The sequence below is a fragment of the Zeugodacus cucurbitae genome, chromosome 6 (genome assembly GCF_028554725.1).
Source record: "Zeugodacus cucurbitae isolate PBARC_wt_2022May chromosome 6, idZeuCucr1.2, whole genome shotgun sequence".
Classification (NCBI taxonomy): domain Eukaryota; kingdom Metazoa; phylum Arthropoda; class Insecta; order Diptera; family Tephritidae; genus Zeugodacus; species Zeugodacus cucurbitae.
The window spans coordinates 14,779,139-14,805,654 of record NC_071671.1 but is presented as its reverse complement, the minus strand read 5'-3'; the positions used below and the strand labels follow the sequence as shown (position 1 = coordinate 14,805,654).

Genomic DNA, 26,516 nt, shown 5'->3' with positions numbered 1-26,516 from the left:
TCGAGAGATTTTAATTACAATATCAAGCGAGCGAGCAAGGGGCTGGCAATCCTTTTCACGTACAAAATTTCAAGCCGTTACGGTGAGTAAAATTTCTCAAGAGGACATGTTTATTTCCAGCTGAAATATTTGCGCAAATTTCACGTTCCACAAAGACAGCTATTACATAGCCTGAATAAGCTATTACTACCATTTTTTATTACAAAGTTATGTATGTAAACAAACAGCAAATGAATTATTAGCTTAAGAGAAGTTGCCTATAAGCGACGTAAACATTTTCTTGCACTCTCACTCTACTTACATAGTTACATGATTGGTATATTGTGTCTTAAATTCTCTTTTCATTTCATATTTCTTTATTTTTCTCCATTTCCACGCTTGCCTTACTGCATAATTAGCCACTTATGCGGCAAATGAACACCAACAACGTTTCACTTGATTTATATGGGTGCAAAGTAAACAGAGAGAGAGACAATCCAAAGGAGTGTTATCATAGAAAGCAGCAAACAAAATATTAATTCAAATTTTTTTGTACAGATTCAACAAACAGCTATAAATTACTGAATGCTTCTTAGCACAGGCAGCAAATGTACATCAACAAAAGCACTTGTACATTAGTTAAGTGTTTGAGGAAAATAGAAGAGAAGAAAATTTTACGCATTGTTTGAGGCCACGCGGGCGTATGAGTGATGTTAATTAATTTGCTCTGAGCACAATTTTCGGGTGCAGTGAGTCAGAAGTGTAAAAGATTTATATTCAGCAAGCAGTTGAGAAAAATATCATTAAGTTGGGTCGACGGAAATCCTCGTAGCTATACCCTCCGCGCGGGTGTCGACTGGGCAATGGGTGGCATTGCTTATACGGTGGTGGTCTCAAGCTGTCCATGGACAAGCTAAGCCACTGCATTGCAAGCAGGCGTCACCTAGCTAAGGCTGGTGTAATCCCTCATCCACCTCGTTATGGTGGTCAGCTCCATATGCAACCTCATGAGGGGGTGGATGAGGGTCTACACTGGCCATTGCTTATGAGGTACCTGGCGATAGGTATAAAGCGCTAGGGGTAGAGTCCCCCGAATTTCCAAAACTCAATATGGAGGACAATAATGAGGAAAAAAAGCGGGCTAGGATATTAGCCCAAACGTCGGTGGGAGACGTGGCTGCTACCACCGGCGGGCACAGTGAGACCACAAGCTGTGTCGCCAGCGGCCGCACCTCCACTGCAACGGGAGCAGGTTGCGGTGGTTGTATTGTTACTGCCAAACCAACTCTACGTCGCACCGGTGCCACAGTCCATGAAGACTCGGACCAGGAAAGCGCCGTAAGTGTAAGCACGGAAAAGGAGGACGAACTTCTCCGCTCTCCGGTGCTTTCGACCGAGGGTACCAACTCTGGCAACAAGAGAGGGCCCCGGAAGAAGCCAAGCAAGGAGGGGTTGAAGGCAAAGGCGCGATATAAGGCGGCGGTCGGGATTTGCAGCCGACTCGAAGGCAAGCCTGACCTGAATGAGGACGAAGAGAAAAGGTTGGCTTGGGCCAGAGAGGAGGTAAAGAACGGCCGAGCACATTTCGCCACTCGAAATTGGTGCAATGCCTCAAATCCGGCGTTTGCGAATCGCATTGAGGAGCATATTGCAGAAAAGAGGCAGCGCTCCACGGAAGGTGAAACGAAGGCACCGACGAAAAAGAGAAGATGCAAGGACGCAGCCGAGAAGCTAGACGTCAGGCATATGGACGAGAAGCCGACAACGTCCAAGGCAGCGGCGGCGGTCAATGAGATTGCGAAACGACACTTGATCGTTGCGCTCATCGATCGCAGCAACCCGCTGGGACAGATGTCACAAGAGCGGTGGAAAGCAGTGGAGATGAAGCTGCTGGAAGCCCTCTTCGCGAGGATGGACTCCGATCCAAGCGCACCCATGCCAACTTTCGATGGAGCTGGGTGGCTTGGCGGGGTCAAAATCCTGAATTGCAAGGACGATCCGTCGTTGACATGGGTGAAAGAAGCGGTAAAAACGCTTCCGAACCTATGGGAAAACGCCAAACTGGTGGTGGTGGATCGTAGCAGCATTCCTTCGGTGCCCAAAGCGAAGGTTATAATACCTAGAGTGGTGGACCCGAATCATGCTCTGCGGCTGCTGCAAAGACAAAACCCGGACGTGCCGACTAGCGACTTGAGGATACTAAGCGTGGCGAAATCTTCGAACGAAGACGGAGGCCAAAGCTATATCCTCCAGATCAATAAAGCGGCGGATGACATACTCTACGCGAGGTTCGGGAAGATGGCATGGGGGGTTGGTAGCGTATACCTTCGCCTCAAAAAGCGCCACCCCGCGGACGGCAACGAGAACACTCTCGAAAAAGGTGAAGTAGAGAAGGATCTCGGCATTGAAGAGATCATGGCGACTTCACTGGTCTTACAGGAGGTGGAGATGGCACCTACCCAGCAATCTGAGGAAGCGAAATCAGGAGCTGAGGGTACTTCAGATGAACCTCCACAAGAGTAGGATCGCCTCAGCCGAGCTCCTTCTCAATTTAGAGCTACGACGTGGCTTTAGTCCAGGAACCATGGATAGCTTCGGGTAACGTGGCCTCTGGGCTAAAGTCAAAAAACTGTATAACATACATCCCGAGCGTAACCAACAGGGTAAGAACGGCAATACTGGTAAGCAAAAAACTGTATTCTCATGTTGATCTCAATATTTCCACAGATGACTTAACGGTGGTGGGTGTAAAGGGTGTCAAGGATGAGCTCATACTCCTTGCATCCTGCTACATGCCACACGATAGCGAGGCCCCAACGGCGGAGCTCCAAAACTGGCGGCTGCATCCAGTAACAGGAGGCAGGCGCTGGTGGTGGGCGCCGACGCTAACGCCCATCATTCGATCTGGGGAAGCCCGGACATAAACCAAAGAGGTGAGTCACTATTCAACTTCATCATTCAAAGTAGTTTAACGCTAGCCAATCGAGGTGAGGAACCTACTTACATAGGACCCACATCAAAAAATGTTCTAGACATCACTCTTTTTACAAGTAGAGGTGTATTGGTGGAGAATTGGAAGGTGTTAGACGCACCATCATTCTCTGATCATAGGTACATCCACTTCTCCATTCAATCGAAAGCTAAAATAAGAGGTGTAGGTAGAAGGGATCCCAGAAGGGCAAACTGGGACCTCTACAGACGGATACTATTGTGTAAGAGACTCAGACCTTGCACTTTCAACTCTTATAAAGAACTAGAAGAGGGCGTAAACGTATTTACAAATGCTCTTAACAAGGCATTTCAATCCGCGTGTCCTCAATTACGACTGAAGCACAACACAAAGCCCCCCTGGTGGAACAAACAACTCGGATCCTGCAGACGCAAGGTACGAGAGATGTTCAACTGGGTCAAAATAACAGAGAATGAGGAATGCTGGGGCGAATATAAACATCTTCTACGAGACTACAAAAAGCTGGTGCGTAGGACCAAACGTCAGTCCAGGAAAAGCTTTTGTGGAAGTTTGGAGAAGACCAATGAGGTGGCAAGACTTAGGAGGTTGTTATCAAAGAGCCCCGCTCCACCGGGTCTGATTCACAAAAATGACGGAGAATGGACACACAACTGTGAGGACTCATTAGAGGACCTTGTTAGTGTGCACTTTCCAGGTTGTAGGAATACAGTCACTCCTGAGTGTGTAGAGGAATATCCTATGAACTTTCCTGAGCACATTATCATGGATGACAAGATTGAATGGGCAATTCGCACGTTCAGTCCATTCAAATCCCCAGGAAGGGATGGAATCATCCCAGCCATGCTACAAAATGTTCCACGATTAGTTGTGCCGTGGTTAAGAACGATTTTTAGAGGATGCCTAAGGTTCGGTTATGTGCCGCACTCGTGGAGAGAGGCTAGGGTAGTGTTCATTCCAAAGGCAGGTAAGAACAACCCAACCTACTCAAAGGAGTTTAGGCCCATAAGCTTAACCTCTTTCCTTCTAAAAACATTAGAGAAAATCATAGATGTGCATATTAGGGACACGGCGCCTCCTGGCAGCCTGTCCAAAGCACAACATGCGTATACTAAAGGCAGATCTGTAGAAACTGCACTCCATTCACTAGTTTTTAACATCGAAAAAGCCCTGGAATATAAGGAATATGCTCTCGGAGCTTTTCTGGATATTTCCGGTGCATTCAATAACGTTTCAACGGAATCCATTTTGAATGGTATCGAGTCTATAGGAGTTGAACCTGTCATACGACGGTGGGTAAAAAGTCTCCTGACTTCTAGAAGGATAACAGCGGAATGGAACGATGCCAGAACGACCAAGGAAGTTGGTAGGGGCACTCCGCAGGGCGGGGTACTCTCTCCGCTCCTTTGGACACTGGTCGTGAATAATCTATTGAAGAACTTGGAAGGTAAAGCCCCCAAGATAGTAGCATATGCAGACGACATAGCCATAGTAATAACAGGAAAGTGTCTGCATATAGCAGCATTATGACTAACACACTCAATACTGTCCAAACTTGGGCAACACAAGCAGGCCTAGGGTTAAATGCGGAAAAAACCGATCTGCTTGTTTTTACAAGAAAATACAAAATCCCTCAATGGAGGTTCCCCTCGCTAAATGGAACAGAAATATCACCGAAGGACCGCACTAAGTACCTAGGAGTCGTCTTGGACAGTAAGTTGCTATGGAAGCACAATGTGGAAGAAAGGGTAAGAAAGGCCAGTAATGCTCTTTATGCATGCAGGCAGCTGCTCGGCGCTACCTGGGGGCTTTCTCCCTCTCTGATGCACTGGTGCTACACAGCAATAGTAAGACCAATACTGCTCTATGGTGCTATTGTGTGGTGGACAGGCATAAAGAAATCAACCTACCGGAAGCCAATGGAAAGGGTTCAGCGACTCGCAGCGCTCTGCATAACGGGAGCTCTAAGAACCACCCCTACGGCAGCTCTTGAATGGATACTTAACCTGCCGCCGATAGATCTCTTTGCCGAAACCTATGCGGCAAAATCTGCGGGACGACTACTGGCGGCAGGAGAATTTACGTATAGAACTTATGGGCACAGCTCAGTGGGTAGGGGAGTTTTGGTAAGTACCGACTACTTAACCCCACTCATGAACTGGGAAAGAAGATTCCGAGTGAACCTGGAGAAAGACGGCTGGCGTAAGGGAATGATAACCTCGCGTAGCACATTGAATATCTACACGGATGGTTCGAAAATGGAGGACGGAGTAGGTGCGGGAATATACTGCCAGGAGTTAGGTGTAAGGCAGCCTTTTAAACTTCCGAACCACTGCAGTATCTTTCAGGCGGAGGTGTTTGCTATTGGGAAAGCCGCAGAGCTAGCCCTCAACACAGAAGCCGGCTACTCCAAAGTCAATATCTACGTAGACAGTCAAGCTGCAATCAAGGCAACAACCTCGGTTTGCATTTCGGCCAAAAGAGTTTTGGATACCAGGGTGGCAGTGGAGAGGGCTGCTAGGAACACGTGTCTTCACTTCTACTGGGTGCCAGGGCATAAAGGCATTGAAGGCAACGAGATTGTAGACGAAATTGCCAAGAGTGGCGTAAAACTGTCTTCCGGAAACGCCACCGACATTGGTAAACCCATGTCTATACGATGATCTAGACAGGGGCATGAAAAGGAGAATCCTAACACGGTGGACAAATATACCGGGTTGTAAAACCGCTAAAGCCATGTGTAAAGCCGTAGACCAGAAATACACCAAACTCATTCTGTCACTCGATAGAAGGGACTGCAGGAGCTTGGTGGGAATACTCACAGGTAACTGTCTGGTGGTGGCACATGCCTACAAAATGGGACTTACGGATCGGGAAGACTGCAGGAAATGCCAAGAGCAAGGTGCAATAGAAACAATGAAGCATCTTCTGTGCTCCTGCCCTGCAAGACAAGACAACGACTTCGCTACTTGGGGGCCTCACAATATGAGAGTCTGGAAGAGGTATCAAAAGTGAAGCCACAAAAACTTTTAAAATTCGCGTCAAGCGCAGGCATCCTAAAGGATGACTACTCCTCGTGGACAACGTGACGGCACTCCATCTGGTATCGCAAAGGACCTAAATAGGTCTATGTGAGGCGTATTGGCCTACTAGTATAACCTAACCTAACCTAACCTATCATTAAGTTGCATTTTAGAAGATATATGATATATGAGCTAAGTGAAAAAAATAAAAAATTGTAGCAATTAAATGAAAAAGTAAGTAAATAAGAAATTCGGACAAATTAAAAGCCGAAAAAAAGAAATGAAAATTTTCAACAAGTATAAAGCAACAAACTACCAAACAAACTACCAATTTATTGCTTCCCCTAAGCACTCACACAACTGTTTCGGTTTTTATTTTATTTCCTCTAGCCACACCAGAGCTTTCATCCATTATGAGTGCAATTCCCTTGACTTTTCAACAATTTTCTTCTTGTACAAGCATTTTGCTGCGAGGGACTCAGCACACTGGTGCATTTATTAGCTTGTATGACCAGCCCTCATGCTGTCATATATATAATCACTTAAACATTATGTGGCAGTAATGTCGAAATTATCAGACCAACATATTCATGTATGTATAGCATAAAATCGTACATATAGCGTAGGGGAGTGTAGAGGTGCATGAGTGCGAGAAAAACTTTAGCAAGAAGTACGCAATTGCTTTTGAAAGCACCAACAGACATAAACACATATACGTATACACAAAATGCTGCTCAGCTCTATGTTTTATGCAAAATATACCCATCATTTGCAGTAACAATGCAGTGTTACCACGTGTATTTTTGAAATATATATATATTAATGCATATTAATGCATTTTAAACGAAAGGAAGCCTTTGTTGTTGGCGACTGTTTCTGTATCAGAAATATTATTTCCAAGCATGCGGTAGTAATTTGCAACACAACTACCTACTACTTTGTTGAAAAATAAGTGTAATAACTTAAACTTTATGCATGTGTTTGAATATAAGTTGTACTTGGAGTACAATTTACACATCATAACAATAATTTCGCCATGTTTTACCATACAATTTTGAATAATTTAAAGTTTATCGGTAAGTGTTTTAAATTCGCAACTAGATGCAGTAGCCATCTAGTTTGTTTTAATGGACTTTATTAATATGCACTTCATGTTCTCAATGTAGTAATATACAGATTAAAAAATGCAGTGCATCAAGAAACAAATAATAGACAAAATATGTAAAGTATAATTAATATCTATACTTTTCCTTACAGTCAACTGCGTTCTTCCAAACGACCTCATATCAGGCAGAATATTGACATTGGTCCGAACTCTCTATACCGAATATGAGTTCTTTTCTAACGTACACATCATTAATCGCCCCTCCTATAACACCTTAACATACGTACGCAAGTATGTATATAAAGATTAAGAGTACCAAGGTTGAGTTAGATTAGAGCAGAGACACTTACTATTCAAACCTTAAGACGTATTTAGAAACAAATTACTCCTTTTTTTATGTAGCTGAGGCTTTTGTTAAGAAAAAAACCAAATATATACCGATCCACAGACATGCCGCCACCTAAGCGACATGTGAAGCACTATAGTCGTGTACTTCAACTCACATGCTCTCCCACCATTACCTCACTTCTCATTATCACTTTAACATTTGCTTTGCTCCTCTTATTTCCACCTCAGCCACTTCACCTTGGCTGTCAAACCAAGCGATAATTTTTGAAAAATCACTAAACGAGAAAAGCCGATAAAGTCTTAAGTCAACCTGTGGCAATGCGTGTGTTTATCGCTTTGCGGCTGCAACGTCTGGAGGACTTGCCGCAAGTTTTGTCACCCAGGGTGGCTGATGAAAGCCGCTACCAAAAAAAATTAAATAACTTTTTTTTCTATTTAATGAATATGGTTAATTTTTTTTTATTTTGCAGATTGACTTTTACATTTAACAAAAATGGATAACTGGGACACTGAAACAAGAATTTGGATTGTCCGCCGCTATCACGCACTGGAGTCCGTAGTTTCGGTTCAAAGAAGGTTCGGCAATCCTCCGAGCAGATGGACCATAACGAGACTTGTAAACAATTTTGCCGAGCATGGGACAGTCAACAGAAGACCTTACCATCGAAACCCCTTCAGTTCGAACGGAGGAAACAATCGCTGCTGCCATACAAAAGAAAAAAAAAGGTAAGATGCCGCACCAATTAAGCTATATTTAATGAAATTGAATGAGCTTTAACATGAATAAGAGAAAAATGAATTCCATACACTGAAAAAACATTATTTGACTTTCTTAATGTGGCGTAGCAAAATTCATCAGTCACCCTGTGCAGTACAGCTTGTTGTTGTACAATAATTTTTTGCCTTCCAATGTTTGTTTATTTGTTTTTGGGATTTCAATTTCGTCTCTAACTTTGCACGCATTAAAAGATGTTCTTCATTTGATTAACTTGAACCCACATGAACGCACACAGATAAACACCTACACGCTTTAAAGTTGTTGGTATTTGTTGATATATCGTATTTTTGCACGCCCTTATGCTTCCTGGACATTGATATAGAAATCTATGTCCACAGGTCGAGTGAACAAATTGCATTGATTGCAAAAGGGGCAATATTTTATGAATTAACATTAGTTAATGGGAATGGTAAAGTAAAATAAAGGGTGTTTTGTTAGAGCTAACGAAGTTTCTTTTCCAATAAAACACATAAAAGGTAATAACCGACATTTTGGCAACCTCTGAGTATACGTTCTAAAAACTCTATAAACCAAGGAAGAGATTTCGCTTCGGATTTCGGAAAATTGTTTGATTTTGGTTTCCAACGTGAAGTTAAGAAGAAATAAGAAAAAGGTAACATTTTACAAATGTTTCTTACCGTTCCACTTTTCTCATAATAAGATCTAGCTTCAGTCAGTATCCTTAAACTCTTCATTGAAACATATGACCAATTTGTGACTTTTTTATGGAAAATTTCGAAAACTTTCGGCATGCTTTCACCTTCAGACAAACGCTATTTACCGTAAACTCAACAGTGAAGAGGTAGAATTATACGAGTATACAAATTTTGAATACCTTGTGACGCTGGAAAATTATAAGCAACACACACATAAAGGCTTTTTGCATAATCCCCAAAGATATTTCATCAAATGACGCTTTCCAAGTATTCGCAGCGCTCCCCCACTCCGCCCTGCGCAGGCACGTAAAATGAAATGACAAAATTACAAAGTAGATCTTAATTTCAGCCGCAAGGAATACCTACGAAAAATAAAATGCTACAATCCACTGAACCAAGCTTGAGAGAAAGAGAGTGAAAGAAGGAGGGGAAAATGTAAAAGCAACAAAGCGCGCTGTGCTTGGTAGAGCTGTTGGCATTCATTAATACAGTGAAGCCATCAAGGCGGTAGTGGTATGAAAGGCAAAGAAAAGATGGGCGGAATTTTGCCATGGAAAAGCATAGCCACCAGCAAAATTTTAATGCTTTTTTCGCCATTTCCTTACTGTAACCGGTTAAGTAGTTGTTGTTGGTGTTCTCATTTGCTTGCTCATCAAGATTATCGCAGCATGTAAATGCAGTGCTGCGTTATTATCCTTGCGGCAACAATGACAGCAACGCTGAGAACAATGTTGTCCCAAATGAGCGTCAAAGCGAGACGGCAGCATTTAACGACAGCCAGATCGACTGCTGTTTAGCTATATTTGACAGCATAGGGAACAGGAAATATAACAAAGATTCATTCTGCATCTTTAGATGACTTTGTCAATAGAATTTAGAGCAAAAACAATAACTAGAAAGAACGCTTGCTGCAAATCAAATTAGAAGCATTGATTTCTTTGTAACGACCATACATATATGAAGCTCTAGGTTGTTTTTTCAGGCTTCCACCATACATCGGCTCACTTTAGCTGAACTTAAGATCACTAGAAAAGATCAATATTTCGTTTGAGTTTATTCAAGGCAAAGGTGGTGGTGGTTATGGCGGAATGCTGCGGTTGTAACTGTAAAATCAAAATTTATATAATAAATTATTGTTGTTAAGAATTGCTTGTTGTAAATATTGCATTTTTATTTCGTGAGCTGTTTCTTAAGGGAAGGTTTCTACTAAATTAATAAAATTGTGGGTAAGTTATGCAATTTACTTACCATTTCCATCTCATTTTTGTTAATTAAAGATTGGTTTAGTTGTTTTTTAAGATCGTTTAGTTCTTTAAAGTCTTTTTATTTATATTACTCATAATCTAATCATAATATAATAATAATAATAACAAGTAAGGAAAGGCTAAGTTCGGGTGCAACCGAACATTTTATACTCTCGCAATTTATTGAAGAAATTTTATTAAGATAACATACAAATTTACCTATAAATTCAGCACAAAGTTTAATAGAATAACGAAAATCGTCCTACATAGTGTATGAGGGCTGAGGTAATTCCTGAACCGATTTCATTCATTTTCACTTAGTCTACATCCAAAACTATACACTCACTTAATTTCGCAAAGATATAGTATCTCACATATTAACCAATACATATATGTAGATTAAAGCCCACCGTATTTTTGAAAAACCTATAATTAGGTATATGGGAGCTAGGAGATGTTATTATCCGATTTTAATAATTTTTTGGAACAGAGACATACTATTAGAAGAAAACAATTTCCTCTGAATAACATTAAATTATCTAAGATATTTGCCCATATTTTCGGTTAAAATTTACCCTTAGGAGCTAAGTTCAACATGTGCGATATCTGGGGTCTTGAAAAGTTATAGTCCGTTTTCGACAATTTTTTCTCAAGTGAAGCCAGAGGTGATATGTACTATTTGTGTAAAGTTTTATTCCGCTATCTTCATTGGTTCCTTATGTATAAATTATAAAGTGAAGAAATCAGATGGAATTCACAATTGAGTTATATGGGAAGTTGTCGTGGTTATGGACCGATTTCATCCATTTTTCACATGTGTCATCAGGGTGTCAAGAAGGTATTAAGTACCGAATTCATTAAAATCTGTAGAGTAGTTCCTGAGATATGGTTTTTGACCTATAAGTGGGCGATGCCACGCCCATTTTTAATTTTGTAAAAAAATCTTCCTTCTACTATTTCTTCTGTAAAATTTAGTGTTTCTGAGGTTTCTCATTAGTGAGTTAACCTACTTTTATTCATTTTCAACCTAACCTTTGTATGGGAGGTGGGCGTGTTTATTATCCGATTTTGGACTGTATAAGGAAACGGCAAAAAAAAGAGGACTACAGAAAGTTTGGTTTATATAGCTTTATTGGTTTGCGAGTTATATATAAAAAACCTATTGGAGGGCGGGGTCACGCCCACTTTTCTAAAAAAAATTACATCTAAATGTGCCCCTCCCTAATACGATCCTATGTTCCAAATTTTATTTTAATAACTTTATTTATGGTTTAGTTATGACACTTTATAGGTTTTTGGTTTTCGCCATTTTGTGGGCGTGGCAATGGTCCAATTTTGCCCATTTTCGAAAGCAACCTCCTCAGCCAAGGAATACGTGTTCCAAGTTTCGTTTAGATATCTCAATTTTTACTCAAGTTATCCGTTGCACGGACAGACGGACGGACGGACAGACAGACCTCCGGATTTCAACTCGTCTCGTCATCATGATCATTTTTATATATATAAACATATATCTAACTCGTTTAGTTTTATGACTTACAAACAACCGTTATGTGAACAAAACTATAACAGTCTCTTAGCAGCTTTTGTTGCGAGAGTATAAAAAGTAATAATTTTGATACTTAAAATTACCGACGATAACAGCATTTTCTGCACCAATTCCTCTAATATGGCACAGAATGTGAATTTTTTGCCAGAGATAGAACAAAGGATCAATGCCACGACCGGAATCCGCATCATCAAGTCCTAGTCAATCCTGAAAAATCAAATATTAAATACATACCTTTGCTTGCTTTCAAAAAAACCGTTTTCGATATAAAGCTGCACCTCATCCTTCTAGTAATGACCACATTGGCTTGACATCATCATATAGAATATTTCTCAATTAGACGTCCTCAAACACGAAACCAATGGATACGATCGAAGATGGTATAACTACCATTACTATCATTTTCTCCATATTGTAATCAGGAGAATTAGAGCTAAATTTAGCCTCGTTGTGATACCTTTCGCACATTAGGTCCAAGCGCTGTCTAAGGACGAAAGTAGAAAAGATACAACAAAAGAAGTGATTAATGTTGAAATAGGTATATATAAGAACGAAAAGGTTGAAAATCTTACAAATATGTGCAAATTGAATGAAAGAACATTTAAATATTGGCCACATTGTTTATAACTTGTCGAGAATTTCCCCAATTCCTTCCCAAACCTATGTTTCCTCCAGTGCTATAGATAGAAAAGTCCCTCAGTAAAGTTCTTGAAACTCCTTAATAATTAATTAATAATACACACACATTCATATTCGTCACTCTTTATTTAGGCGTCTATTACCACTAAATAAATAAAAAAGTAGTACACACACAGACGCAAAATAAAATCAAATAAATAATTTTAATGGAACAGTTGAACAGTGCTGCCAACAAAAGCATAAAGTTGCGCTTGCCAAATAAATAGCGAAAATGTGAAAAATGCGCATCAGGTAAGCATAATGTGCTGGCAAGCGGAAATGTGGCGGTATGATGTTTCAAGGAAAGTCATGAGGCGCATATACACCATAGAGTGCAGAGTAGCTGAAGAGCAGCAAAATAAAAAATCCTCCACTCAGCTGGTCGCCGTACACAAACACACTCACAAATCTGAACGTGCCGAAGCATAAACTTGACTGGGCAGTCGAGCGACGAGCAGGTGCACTCTATGTCAGGGTTAAATTTATCACCTGCACTAAAAGGTGAAACAAACAACAGCAAAGTGTTGTATAAATATATAATTTTATAAGCGCAAGGTATATGAATGTATATGCTCTGAACGATGTATATGTAGCGCTGTATACGAAGCTGTATTTATTTATTTTTTTATTGTTCCGACCGCCATTTTTACGAGCTGCGAGATGTGCCCTACATTATGCCAGGATCTGCACGTTTTGGGTAATCTTTTTATTATATTAATGCAAAGCGGATGCGGACACACCAACCTATTTCCGGTATTTCGTGTACAACTATGGTTTGTTAGTTTTGTTGTTTTTATAGGATACTATTTAAGAATTTGTTCGAGTAAAAGTGTATTATGATTAAACGTAGATTTTTTTTGTGTGGTTGAGCTTTTCTCTTTTTTTTGCTCTTTTGAGGAAGGCTGCATTTGTAAACGAGATACATACTATTAGGCAACTTTCAATTGTGAATGGGTAGAGTATGCATAGCTAATCGGAACAGTGGAGATTATGAAAGATATAGATGAAACCGCTGGGGTATTTTTTATTATTATAAATAATGGAGAAACATATATAAACTAATATCACCCATTTCGCAAATTAATACAGCTTTAGGAAGCTTTTAAATCTAAAATTTTTTGCAACTGAAAAGCATATTCTTACTCTTACAGCAAATAATTAAATTTTGCTTTTATTGTGTGTTATATTCATAGAATTTCCTCACTTGTTTACATCTACATGCTTTCGATTTGAAAAATTCAAGAGATTTTAATTATAATATCAGGCGAGCGAGCAAGGGGCTGACGACCCTTGTCACGTACAAAATTACAAGCCGTTACGGTGAGTGGAATTTCTCAAGAGGACATGTTTATTCCCAGCTGAAATATTTGCGCAAATTTCACATTCCACAAAGACTGCTATTAGATAGCCTGAACAAATGTACACCAAAAACATTTTACTTGATTTATATGGGAGCAAATAGGAGCAAAGTAGACAGTGAGAAAGAGAGAGAGAAGCCAAAGGAGTGTTATCAAAGAAAGCAGCAAACATATTATAAATAAAATTTTTTTGCACAAATTCAACAAATAGCAATAAATTACTCAAGGCTACTTGGGGCAGGCAGTAAATGTACAGCAACAAGAGCACTTGTATATTAATTAAGTGTTTGGGTAAAATGGAAGCAAAGAAAATATCACGCATTCTTTGAGGCCACGCGGGCGTATGAGTGATGTTAATTAATTGGCGTTGAGAACAATGGTGGAGAACAAAATCTATTTCGTGTGCAGTGAATCAGAAGTGTAACAGATTTATATTCAGATAAATATCATTAAGTTTAATTTTAGAAGCTCTATAATATGCGGGCGAAGTATAATATAAGATAATATAATATTTAAAATTTTAGCATTTAATGAAAATAAATAAGGAATACGGACAAATATGAAAATCCCCAAAAAAAAAATAGAAGCGAAAAATTTCAACAAATATAAAACCACAAACTACCAACATTTATTGTTTTTCCTCAAGTGTTCACACAACTATTTCGGTTTTTACTTTATTTCCTCTGGCCGCGCACGTGCTTTCACCCATTACGAGTGCAATTTATCATACTTTCGTACAGTTTTCTACGTGTATCGTACAAGCATTTTGCTGCGAAGGACTCACACTGGTGCATTTATTAGCTTGTATGGCCGGACCACTTGTCGCCATTTATGCAATCCCATAAAAATTATGCGCTGTGGCAGTAATGTCGAAATTATCAGACCAACATATATATAGCATACAATCGAACATATAGAATAGAGGAGTGTAGAAGTGCATGAGTGCGAGAAAAACTTTAGCAAGAAGGACGCAATTGCTTTTGAAAGCACCAACAGACATAAATACATATACGTATACACACAATGCTGCTCAGCTCCATGTAAATATACCTATCAGCTGTAGTAACAATGCAATGTTGCCACGTGTATTTTTGAAATATATGTGCATATTTATGCATTGTAAACAAAGACGTATTTGCTATTAGCGACTGTTGCTATATCAGTAATATGATTTCAAAGCGTTCGGCAGTAATTTTCAACACAGCTACTACTTTGTTGAAAAATAGCTGCAATAACTTAAACTTTATGTATGTGTTTGAATATAAGTTGTATTTGGAGTACAATTTACACATCATAACAATAATTTCGCCAGGTTTTACCATACTATTTTGAATAATGTAAAGTTTTTCGTGTGAGTGTGTTAAATTCGTAATTAGTTGTAGTAGCTTGCTAGTGTTTTTTTAATGGCCTTTATTAATATGCACGTCATATTCTTATTGTAGAAATATACTGATTAAAAATGCAGTGAATCAAGAAAGAAATAATATACACAATATTTGAAGTTTAAATAACATATATGCTTTTCCTTAAAGTCAACTATTTTCTTCCGAATGACTCATATCAGCCAGAATATTGCGTTGACACGAACCCGAATATGAATGAGTATATCGGTACTTTCTAACGTAAACATCATTTAGTACACGAAATATCTCAAAAAAATTCGTCGAAAAAAGAGGAACACTGCAACTACAAATCATCCAATTGAACAAGTGGTTATCGAAATAAATCATCAACATAGAGCCCATCTGCACCTTCTTTATAATGAAATTTAAGGTTTCTGGTAATTTCCCTTACTGAATTAAAGCATTTTTAATAGTTTTCAAAATAACCTTTGTATTGTAGGAGGGCGTGGTTATAATCCGATTTCCTCCATTTTTGGACTGTATAAGGTAGTACATAAAAGAAACGATTCCAAAACGTTACGTGGTATGTACAAAAAACTTAGTAGGTGGCGGTCCCACGCCCACTTCTCCAAAAAAATTACATCCAAATATGCCCCTTCATAGTGCGATCCTTTCTACCAAATTTTATTTCCATAGCTTTATTTATGACTTCGTTATGACACTTTATGTGTTTTCGGTTTTGGTTCGGGCGTGGCAGTGGTCCGATTTTGCCCACCTTCGAAAGCATCTTGCCCATCTTCCTATGGTGACAAGAAACAAGTGTGCCAATTTCATCAAGTTATCTTAATTTTTACTCAAGCTTGCACTGACGGACGGACGGACGGACAGACAGACATCCGGATTTCAACTCCACTCGTCATCTTGATCAATTATATATATATAACCCTATATCTAACTCGTTGAGTTTTATGACTTACAAACAACCGTTATGTGTACAAAACTATAATACTCTCTTAGCAACTTTTGTTGCGATAGTATAAAAAACGAAAGAAGTTTTCGTCAAATCGTAAGCCTAAAGTTTGTAGAACCCTCTACAGATAACCACATTTTTGGTAATGCAATTAAGCAGATAATTATACTGTGCTTATTCATCATATTTCCGCATTTACGGTTAATGGTTAGCTAAGGGCATTTCTATAACATTTTTCGACAAACCAATTATAATTATATTCTGATTTGAATTAATAAAATTTATTTTATAATTCCAAATAATTTGTAGCAAAAAGAACTAAAAATGCGTTACGATTAAAAGCTCATTAATTTGCCTCCATTATGTTTTTGAACAATGCATATTTTCGATTTTCGTGTTAAACCAGGAGCAACAAGTCGGGTATGAGTCGCAAATTTTTACTGATTTTTGTTATGCAAACATTATTCTGCGAAATTGTAAGTGAAAAATATATTCGTGGAATTAAATTAATATAGAATATTTAAATGTTTTCATTACTTTTCATCATTTTTCAACTAAAAAAACAACGCATAAAGCATGCCGCAGCTTTCTTCAAAATGACCAAAATAGCGTGTAATATTATCGATAAAACGTTGCTACGTCTGAATGAGGCGACAGTTCGCGTGCAGCTACTACGAAAAGTTTACAATTGCAATGTAACTCAAAATTAGTATTAATTTGACATTGTCGTAGATCTTCAAAATTTATTTATTAAAATTTTCAGTTGCATATTGAACTGCTGCGCAAGTACAACTACTATCAGCCCTTCTTGAGTTTCTGAAAACGCGCAAGAGCGCTATATACTTGGACATATTAATCAAACTGATAGAGAAGTACACGAACGCCAATCACACGTGTCCTTATGATGTCGGTTGTAACATAAAGTTTCTGTGGACTTAATCCTCTTTTATTTATTCTACATTTTCTTTCAGGGCGAGTTCATAGTCGATCGCATCAGGCCATTGCATACAAACTTGATGCTACCGCTTCCCAACGGCGATTACCTCATAAAATTTGTTTTTTATAACTCAAACGCTATGGCATTCCAGTTATTTCTGTGGTTCGGCTTCAAGGAGATGGAGAAATGGGAAAATCGCACAAAAGTCGAATGGGTTCAAAAGTCACTACATTAAAAATATCATAAAATAGCAAATGTAATTACTCAACAGTGAGAAAGGTCGAAAAAATTTATATATATGCGTTTAACCGCAAAACATCAAAGCCATTGACCAACACCACCATCACCATGGTCCAGCGTCAAGCCAACAGCGTATTCACCAAACTGTAATCTCAATCACCAACCCAAGCAATCACAAACTTAGTTGAGCTCACAGAGAAAACAGCAAAAAATCCTACACTAGAGTACAAAAACAAGCATCCTTCCTGAAAGCTCACACTTCCACACATACACTTTGCAGTGTATAATCCAATCAATTGCTCAGACGACCTTACAGTCTTCCGCATATTCTGCAAATTTCATATTCGTTATTGAGTTTGTTTGGTCATCAATCAATAAAAAGTAGAAATTGAATTTTAGAGCCACTCGCCTGGGCTACATGCTCCTACACAAAATTTCAAGTTTTTATCTCAAGTTATTAGTGTTCAGTGCTTGTTCTATAAGCCAGTGAAATTTATGAAATTTTCGAAAATTTAAAAGTTTTGCTCTTTCCAAAGTTTTCCATATAAAGCATTTTTCTTAGAGTATAAACCTCATTATACCAGATTAAGTAACTTATACCAATTCTTTTTCGATTCGCTACTATCAAATATTGTACAACCTTAGACAATATTGAAGGACACAACACAGTCATATAAATTTAACCATCAAGTTTAGATAAATGAAATATAATTTAAATAAATATAATATTTATGTAATTAAATCGCAATCCGCACCATATTGACACTCTAAATACAAATGATCTTTTTAACCTATTAATACCATAAGTAAATCTCAAATTAGCAATCATATGGTTAGATTTTGTGTGTAGATAATACGCAATTTATAGCAAATTCTATTGGTGACCGTTTCAAATTGTACACCAATGTAGAAAACCGTGAAATAAATGGCCTAAAATCATTAATGATAATATGGTAAACCGATTAGATTAGCAAGCAAATAAAAAATTAATGGGCAATTTCGATAAACATACCGTTAATAAATAAAAAAAAATTAATTTTAATAAAAATTTTCGAAAAAAAAGTAATTTATTTTAATTTATAATAATTTTTAAGGTTCATATAAATGGTAATGGTAGTTTTGTTCCATCAGTGCCACAAATTCAGAACAAATTATATCACTTCTCTAAGACATGTATCAACAGGGAATGATTGGAAAAGAATTTTGTCATAGAAATAGTCGTAGTGTTGTATACAACGTTACCCGTTAGGCACCCTCGAGATTATATTAGGTTCGAGTTTTCATTCCTGATATATAGTCGGAGATTTTATATGACCTCTGAAAATCATTATTAGAAGATGGTGAATTCCAATCATAATTTAACCCTTCTGCGCAAATTGGGTCAAAATTACCCAAATTTAAGAAACAAACGCGTATTACCATGCCTTAGGATGGCTAATTGCTTATAAAACCATTTTGATATCCTCAGTCTGAGTCTTATGATGAGTTGTACGTACACATTTTTTTTCCAGGATGAGCCAGATTTTTTAAAAAAATTTTTAAAAACTTTTCGTACGCGTATACAATTTGTGGGTCATTTTGACCACCAAGAAAATTTATGCTCAAATGTGAATAAACAGAAAAAGCGTGCTAGTCCTTCAACATTCGGCAGAGACTAGGGATGATCAGAAAAAGAAACCAGAAATAATACATCACTATAATGCGACTAAAGCAAGTGTTGATGCGCTGGACCAATTAGTAGCAACGTACACATGTAAACGCCAAACGAAACGATGGCCAGTTGCACTCTTTTCCAATATGGTCGATGTTTCGGGATATAACGCATATGTTATATGGACCGAACTTAATACCGGATGGAGCAGAACTAAAAACTTTAAGCGGCGATTATTTTTAGTAGACTTGGCCACATCTTTGGTAATTCCGCACTTTGCACGCCGAAAGCGAATGCCCTATGGTCCTTCTGCAAAAAGAGTTGTGAAAAACATCCAGGAAGCAGTCGCAGTGGACACTCCCAGTTTATCCACGGTCGTGCAGCCTCAAGATTCTCCTTTATGATTCTTGGGTAAGAGACAAACGTGTTTTTATTGTCCACATACTAAAAGCTCCAACAAGCATTCAGTTCGTTGCGATAAATGCTTGAAATTTATATGCAAACAACATAGTGTAAAGGCAGTTATGTGTATAAATTGTCAGAATTTATGTATTTTTTACTGACTCCTATTGAAAACAATTTTGAATTTGTTAATTTTATGTTTGAATAATAAAAGAAAATGAGTTTGCCATAATAATTTTACCATGCTGACGTGTTTTTGCTATTGGGTCATATTGACCCACAAATTGTTTATGAGGGGTACAATCTCATTTTGTGCAGAAGGGTTAAATTAATATCCAAAGCAGCTCTATCTAAAATAGCATAGGTAGATATTTCTCATATCTACATATACTGCTTTTTCAATACTTTTTTGTCAGATAATGTTTACATTTGTTCCACCATGCAGTCCGCGTTTCATTCTAAGCACCATCTACTTAACATATGTATGTACGTCTATATTAATTTACTAGCAGCCCGTTCCGGCTTCGCACGGGTTTAAACAAACATTTCAAAAGTATATATATATGTCCTTTATCGTTCCTAACGAAATTTAAGCTCTATAATCAAAACGCTTTAATAAAGCATCAGATATGTGGGCTAAGTGTAATTCACAGCAACTGAAATGGTTAACCGCAGTGATATTATTGACTGGATTTCGGCAGCAAATTCTAAATTTTAGTTTGAACTATTTATTGTCTGAAAATACCGCGTCATTTTAATTAAATTTTCATATTTTTCAATATTTGTTGATTTTATCAATATTTGCATTTTTTGCTTTTTATAAACAAATTATGAAAACTGTTATTGTACTATTAATGGCATTTTAATTGCTCCTTTTCAAAGTGTGGTTTTGTGTATTTTTACAAAGTATAAACAAATAAATACTGGGGTTTAATTGCCTATCCACCCCTCAAATAATAATAATTTCTCTCACACTCACCGTCGATGCACTCGCAGTGCGAATCCAAGTACGCTGTGGAATGTTGGGGGCCCAGCAGACGCGCTCTTATCAGACCCTCACAGCTAGCGGCGCGCAATATCTTCACCTTCGGGTTTATTAAATGCATTATTCGTCCAACCATCATCGATGGCCTTCTTCCTTTCAGCAGACATGTTAGTGGGTAAAACAACAGGTTTACCCATTTCACCTGGCGCATCCTTGGGTGGAGATGGCTATACGAGGACGACTTTGTCTGAAAATAAAGGAGATCATTTAGTAAAAACTGTACATTTTATATAAATTCATAAGGTAGATCAAAATGTCTTTCAATATTAAAGTGAAATTAAATAATTCGATAAATTCTATAAAAATATTGTATCTTTAATAATTTTAATACTTCCCCAAATCTACTAATTTATAATTTCTAGTTGTGTTTTCAGACGTATAGTCAGCGTCTCAAAAATATTTTAAAACGAATGTTGCCTACAAAGAACATATATCAGTAAACAATAATCTATAAGCTTTCTGAGAAAGCCTTATCCCTAAAAGTCCTTTAAAATGTGCTTAAAAGGAACGTATTAGACGTGACACCAACAAATAATACGAATACAAACAACCGCACACAAATGCACACTTGCCGAGCGTGAGCAAATCCCTCATGCCAGCATTAATCCCATAAACTTGAAGTGAATGTTTCTATAAATTAACGCAAGGTTAGATACTATATTTGTTACAACAAGAAAATTGAAATTTTATTATGTAAATGGATATATAATTAATGAAATCAAATGAATTAACTACAGTGCCACCTAAAGGATCAACTATTTTCTTAACAAATATAGTAGAAAATAAAATGAAGCATTTTTGTGGATCTTGGAAACATAATAATCAGCACTAGTCAGACTTCAATAAGTTTCGTCGGGAGTACTGTCCAAATAAAGCATGCAGTCCTCGTCTGAATAATAAAAATTTTATAATATATTTTTTTTTTTATAAATGAGAATTCTCATTAATATATATGACTCAGACTGAACTTAAAAATCGTAAAGCATTTAGAAGGCTTTAGTACGTTTTGAATAAAATTGTCTCGAAGAAATATCACACCTAACTTCCTACTGCAACCAGCAACTCTCTCATACTGGAAAATAGCAAACCATGAAACGTAAATTGAAAAATTGCGAAACTGTTGATACTTCTTATCCAATATGTTTGTAAGGACATCCAATACAATTTGTAGATAGAAGAAAAGTAACATAGAAAGCTGCCAAAGTATTTTTGAATACATGATCATACCGTAAGCTTGTGTGATGAATACTTATTTGCTCTAATTTTTTCCATTTTCCATTAAGACTTTCATGGATGCTCAGCTATTTGTCAATGTCAAGTCAGCCGAGTGTGTTCTTTTTGCCTGGATTAAGTAAGAGAAGCACAACAGATAACCATAAACGAATGTATCGGCTCTGAAGTAGCACAAAAGCAATAAAAGCAAATATAGTGACTGTTGCATTTTTGTCAAGCTTTTATCTTTCACTTTTTACTCTCGGTTGATATTTCGGCAACTAGTGTTGACCAATTTTCATAATTGTTTGCAGATTTCCTTTACATACTTCCATTCATCACTTTTTTACAAAATTTTTTTTTCAATTACTGTTCCGTAATTTTTACTTCCTTTTGGAATGCGACTTTTCGAAATCACTGTATTATTCATACATATCTGACTGTTTAGTTGTCCTATTGAGTTCAGATACATTATGCCTGGCGTTTTGGGGGACTATAACATATAGTTGCATATTTATAGCATACTCTAAGGCGTCACTGAGCTTGGATAGGCGCTCTGGCGTCCAGTTGAGTAATTTTCCCCAACGCAAATGCAAAATGATGATTGCAAATGAGATTTGCTATTTATTATATTTGTTGCATGCAACATGGTAACACATGTATGGTAAAATTATATAATTTAATAATTAGTGAATTAAAAATCAATGAAGAGCGGAACGATGATAGTAGAAATAGAGAATAATAAAAGAGAAAAAGGTAGAAGTGGTGCAAGGACTCGACCAAAATTGCCTGGGTGTTTACAGCAACTATCAAGAATAAAAGAAAAAAATTCAAATATTTTAATTAAAATACTAAAAGAGTTTTCTTTTTAACTTCTCGAAGAACAGCAAAAAATGGTAAACGGATGTTCACCAAAACTTTTAAGGAATTTTACATTTCACTTTCAATTAACGAACTAATCTATTATTTTACTTATTTAACCAAAAAATGATCACTTTCTAAACCAACTTGTGCTCCAGTATTTATATGTATTACTAAATGTGTACAATCAACTGTATCCTTTATCACACTGAAACTATTTTATAGAAATAAAGTGCACATATTTCATTTAATCCCTATAAAATTGGACTATGAAATCCAAACAATGAAAATCGTAAAATTACGAAATAAATAAAAATAAGCGCAAAAAAAGTTTCGAAATTGTTAACAATGGTTATGCGACAATAAAGTTTGTTGCGTGCTTGCATACAAAGATTAAACGGCATAAGGGATTTGGCAACTGCGAAAAAGGAGGCTAGAGTGGGCAGCAGATTAGGCGTAAATTTATATTTAATAACGTTATATTATATGTATGTAGTTAGAAGCGAAAGAAAAAATAAAAACAAGTGTTGTTATGAAATAGTATGTGATTACATTTATATTTATGTATGTGAGTATTTCCATGCTTTGAAAAAAGTAGCTTATTGCGCAGCGTAAATCCGCTTAAAAGCTTAAAGGACATTTGGACCTGAGCTGCTATTTTATACATGGAGTTAATTTCTATATTTATTTTTTATTATTATGTTTTATTGTCAAAATTTTATATACAAAAGTGTTGACGACTAATAATACTTTATATATAAGAGTTGAGACAAACAATTGTCTTTTCTGCTTTATTATAACAATTTTTATTTTTTATATGCTGAAAATAATAACAATGGGCTCGTAGATGTAGAAGTTTACCCCATTCCCGGTGGAACAAAGTATCGTGAAGGAAAAACATACATTGAATTTTATGAGATGTTTGCAGCATTCTTACTGCTCTGATAAGACGCAACAGTGGAAAGGTAGGCATACACATTTAAACAGCAACAAATAACATTGCAATAAATTATAAATTCACCAGCATAAAATCAGAAAATCGAGAGAAACCAAAAAAATGCATAGAGCAGCTGTAAATTGAATGGTGTAGAAAAGTTGAATAGAGCAAAAATTTGAATGGTAATATAATATGAAAAATCAATGAATTTATGAGGCCCTCATACACATACACATAATAACACAAAATTGCATAAATAATCATATGTGCATATGTATATACACAACTCCATCATAAAATTTATGAGCTTATAAATGTAGTACGCTCTCACTCTCTATCTCTCATTGAAATGGTTGTTTGTGGAATCGTGCTATATTTCACTTTCGTTCCAAATTGTCGGGTTAGGATGGTGGGATAAATGCTGAAATACCTGTTTCGAGTTCATTTGCGTTATTTATGCTTTTGTTTCACGCATTTCTATAGTGTTTTGTTTGCTGTTGTTTTTTCCATAGCATAGTTTTGTTTTTTGTGGGGGATGGGGTCATATGTAGAAGTTCACGCAAGTGAGGAAAGTTTCTGATTGCCATTCACTTGGGAGTGGCCAGAAACGATTCTTTTGCATATGACTCAAGCAGCTCACGACTTCCGGTTTAGACCAAGTACCCCCTGGGTAGCTAACAGACATCCGTTTGGAGGCGAGCTAAAGTGAGAAGGCGAAGCCCGCTTCTGCGGTTGTGCGTAGGGTTTGGGACCCACCACATAAAAAAAAATCTCCCCACAGAGCCTCGGATGAGACAATGCCCTTTTGATGACGACCCCTGCAAACGTTTTAAGGATAAAGATTTAAGGGCATGCACCTGGAACGTCCGGACCCTTAATTGGGAAGGTGCCTCTGCCCAGCTGGTTGATGTCCTCATACAACTAAAGGCTGACATCACCGCCGTTCAAGAAGTGCGATGGACGGGACAAGGACGGAAGAAGGTGGGTCCTTGTGACATCTACTACAGCGGCCATATAAAGGAGCGCAAATTTGGTGTTGGATTTGTGGTGGGAGAGAGACTACGTCGCCGAGTCCTGGCATTCACCCCGGTGGATGAACGTCTTGCCACAATCCGCATCAAAGCGAGATTCTTCAACATATCGCTGATTTGCGCCCACGCCCCAACGGTAGCGAAGGATGATGTGACCAAAGACGCTTTCTATGAGCGCTGCCCCCGCCACGACGTCCAAATCGTGCTTGGCGATTTTAACGTCAGGGTGGGTAAAGAAGGTGTCTTTGGCACAACAGTCGGAAAATTCAGCCTCCATGACGAAACATCGCCAAACGGCCTGAGGCTGATCGACTTCGCTGGGGACCGAAATATGGTTGTCTGTAGTACCAGATTCCAGCATAAAAAAATTCATCAAGCAACGTGGCTGTCCCCTGATCGAAACACGCGCAATCACATCGATCACGTTGTGATAGACGGAAGACATGTCTCCAGTGTTTTAGACGTGCGTACGCTCCGAGGACCAAACATTGACTCGGACCAGTATCTAGTAGCAGTAAAGATACGCACTCGCCTCTGTGCAGCAAAGAACGCCCGTCAACAAGCACAAGGAAGGTTCGACGTCGAAAAGCTGCAATCACAACCGACAGCCGAACGATTTTCTACTCGACTTGCACTCCTGCTCTCTGAGAGCACTCATCAGCATCTCGATATAAGGGAGCTGTGGAACGGCATCTCAAACTCATTGCATACCGCTGCAGCCGAAACAATTGGTCTCCGGCAACGCCAAAAAACCAGTTGGTACGATGAGAATTGTCGTTCCGCAGTGGAGAGAAAACAGACTGCCTACCTCGCAACGTTGCGATCGATCACAACACGTTCGGGGTGGGATAGATATCGAGAACTGAAGAGGGAAGCGAGACGCATTTGCAGACGTAAAAAGAAAGAGGCCGAAATGCGTGAGTATGAAAAGCTTGAAAAGCTGGCCGACATGGGTAATGCTCGAAAATTTTATGAAAAAATGAGGCGATTTACAGAAGGTTTCAAGACCGGAGCATTATCATGTAGGGACCGAGGAGGTAATCTGGTAACGGATGTCCAGAGCACACTGGGATTATGGAGGGAACACTTCTCTGCTCAATGGCAGTGAAAGTACAACACCAGGAGATGGCGAACCCGATTCCCCAATCGATGACGATGGAATAGATGTTCTATTACCCGACCATGAAGAAATTCGAATAGCAATTACCCGCTTGAAGAACAACAAAGCGGTGGGGGCCGATGGATTACCGGCCGAGCTATTCAAATATGGTGGCGAAGAACTGATAAGGTGCAGGCATCAGCTTCTTTGTAGAATATGGTCGGAAGAAAGCATGCCTGACGATTGGAATCTTAGTGTGCTCTGCCGTGGTATAAGTCTCCTCAATATCGCATATAAGGTTTTGTCGAGCATATTGTGTGAAAGACTAAAGCCCACCGTCAACGAACTGATTGGACCTTATCAGTGTGGCTTTAGACCTGGAAAATCTACAATGGACCAGATATTCACCATGCGCCAAATCTTGGAAAAGACCCGAGAGAGAAGAATCGATACTCACCATCTTTTTATCGATTTTAAAGCTGCCTTCGATAGCACGAAAAGGAGCTGCCTTTATGCCGTGATGTCTGAATTTGGTATCCCTGCAAAACTAATACGGCTATGTAAGCTGACGTTGAGCAACACCAAAAGCTCCGTCAGGATCGGGAAGGACCTCTCCGAGCCGTTCGATACCAAACGAGGCTTCAGACAGGGTGACTCACTATCGTGCGACTTCTTCAATCTATTGCTGGAAAAAATAATACGAGCTGCAGAACTAAATAGAGAGGGTACAATCTTCTACAAGAGTGTACAGCTCCTGGCGTATGCCGATGATATTGATATCATCGGAAGCAACAACCGCGCCGTTTGTTCTGCGTTTTCCAGACTATATAAAGAAGCGAAGCGTATGGGTCTGGTGGTGAATGAGGACAAGACGAAATATCTCCTGTCATCAAACAAACAGTCAGCGCACTCGCGTCTTGGCTCCCACGTCACTGTTGACAGTCATAACTTTGAAGTTTTAGATAATTTCGTTCATCTGGGAACCAGCATTAACAACACCAACAATGTCAGCCTTGAAATCCAACGCCGAATCACTCTTGCCAACAGGTGCTACTTTGGACTGAGTAGGCAATTGAAAAGTAAAGTCCTCTCTCGACGAACC

The 26,516-nt window shown here is 38.3% G+C and overlaps 1 protein-coding gene across 3 annotated transcripts in view; it reads right to left on the bottom strand.

Moving 5' to 3' along the window:
- Positions 1 to 10,776: 10,776 nt before the first annotated feature.
- LOC105219881 (putative polypeptide N-acetylgalactosaminyltransferase 9) overlaps positions 10,777 to 26,516 on the bottom strand; it is a 112,177-nt gene continuing 96,437 nt past the window's right edge. For 2 of the 3 annotated variants that reach the window (XM_054234821.1, XM_054234822.1), the window contains 2 exons: positions 20,209 to 20,461; positions 10,777 to 12,134 (listed from right to left, as the gene is read on the bottom strand). In XM_054234821.1, the coding sequence (XP_054090796.1) occupies positions 20,442 to 20,461 (20 nt within the window). In that variant the 3' untranslated portion in view covers positions 10,777 to 12,134; positions 20,209 to 20,441. The remainder of the gene's footprint in view (positions 12,135 to 20,208; positions 20,462 to 26,516) is intronic. The other variant, XM_054234823.1, reaches the window with a different exon arrangement.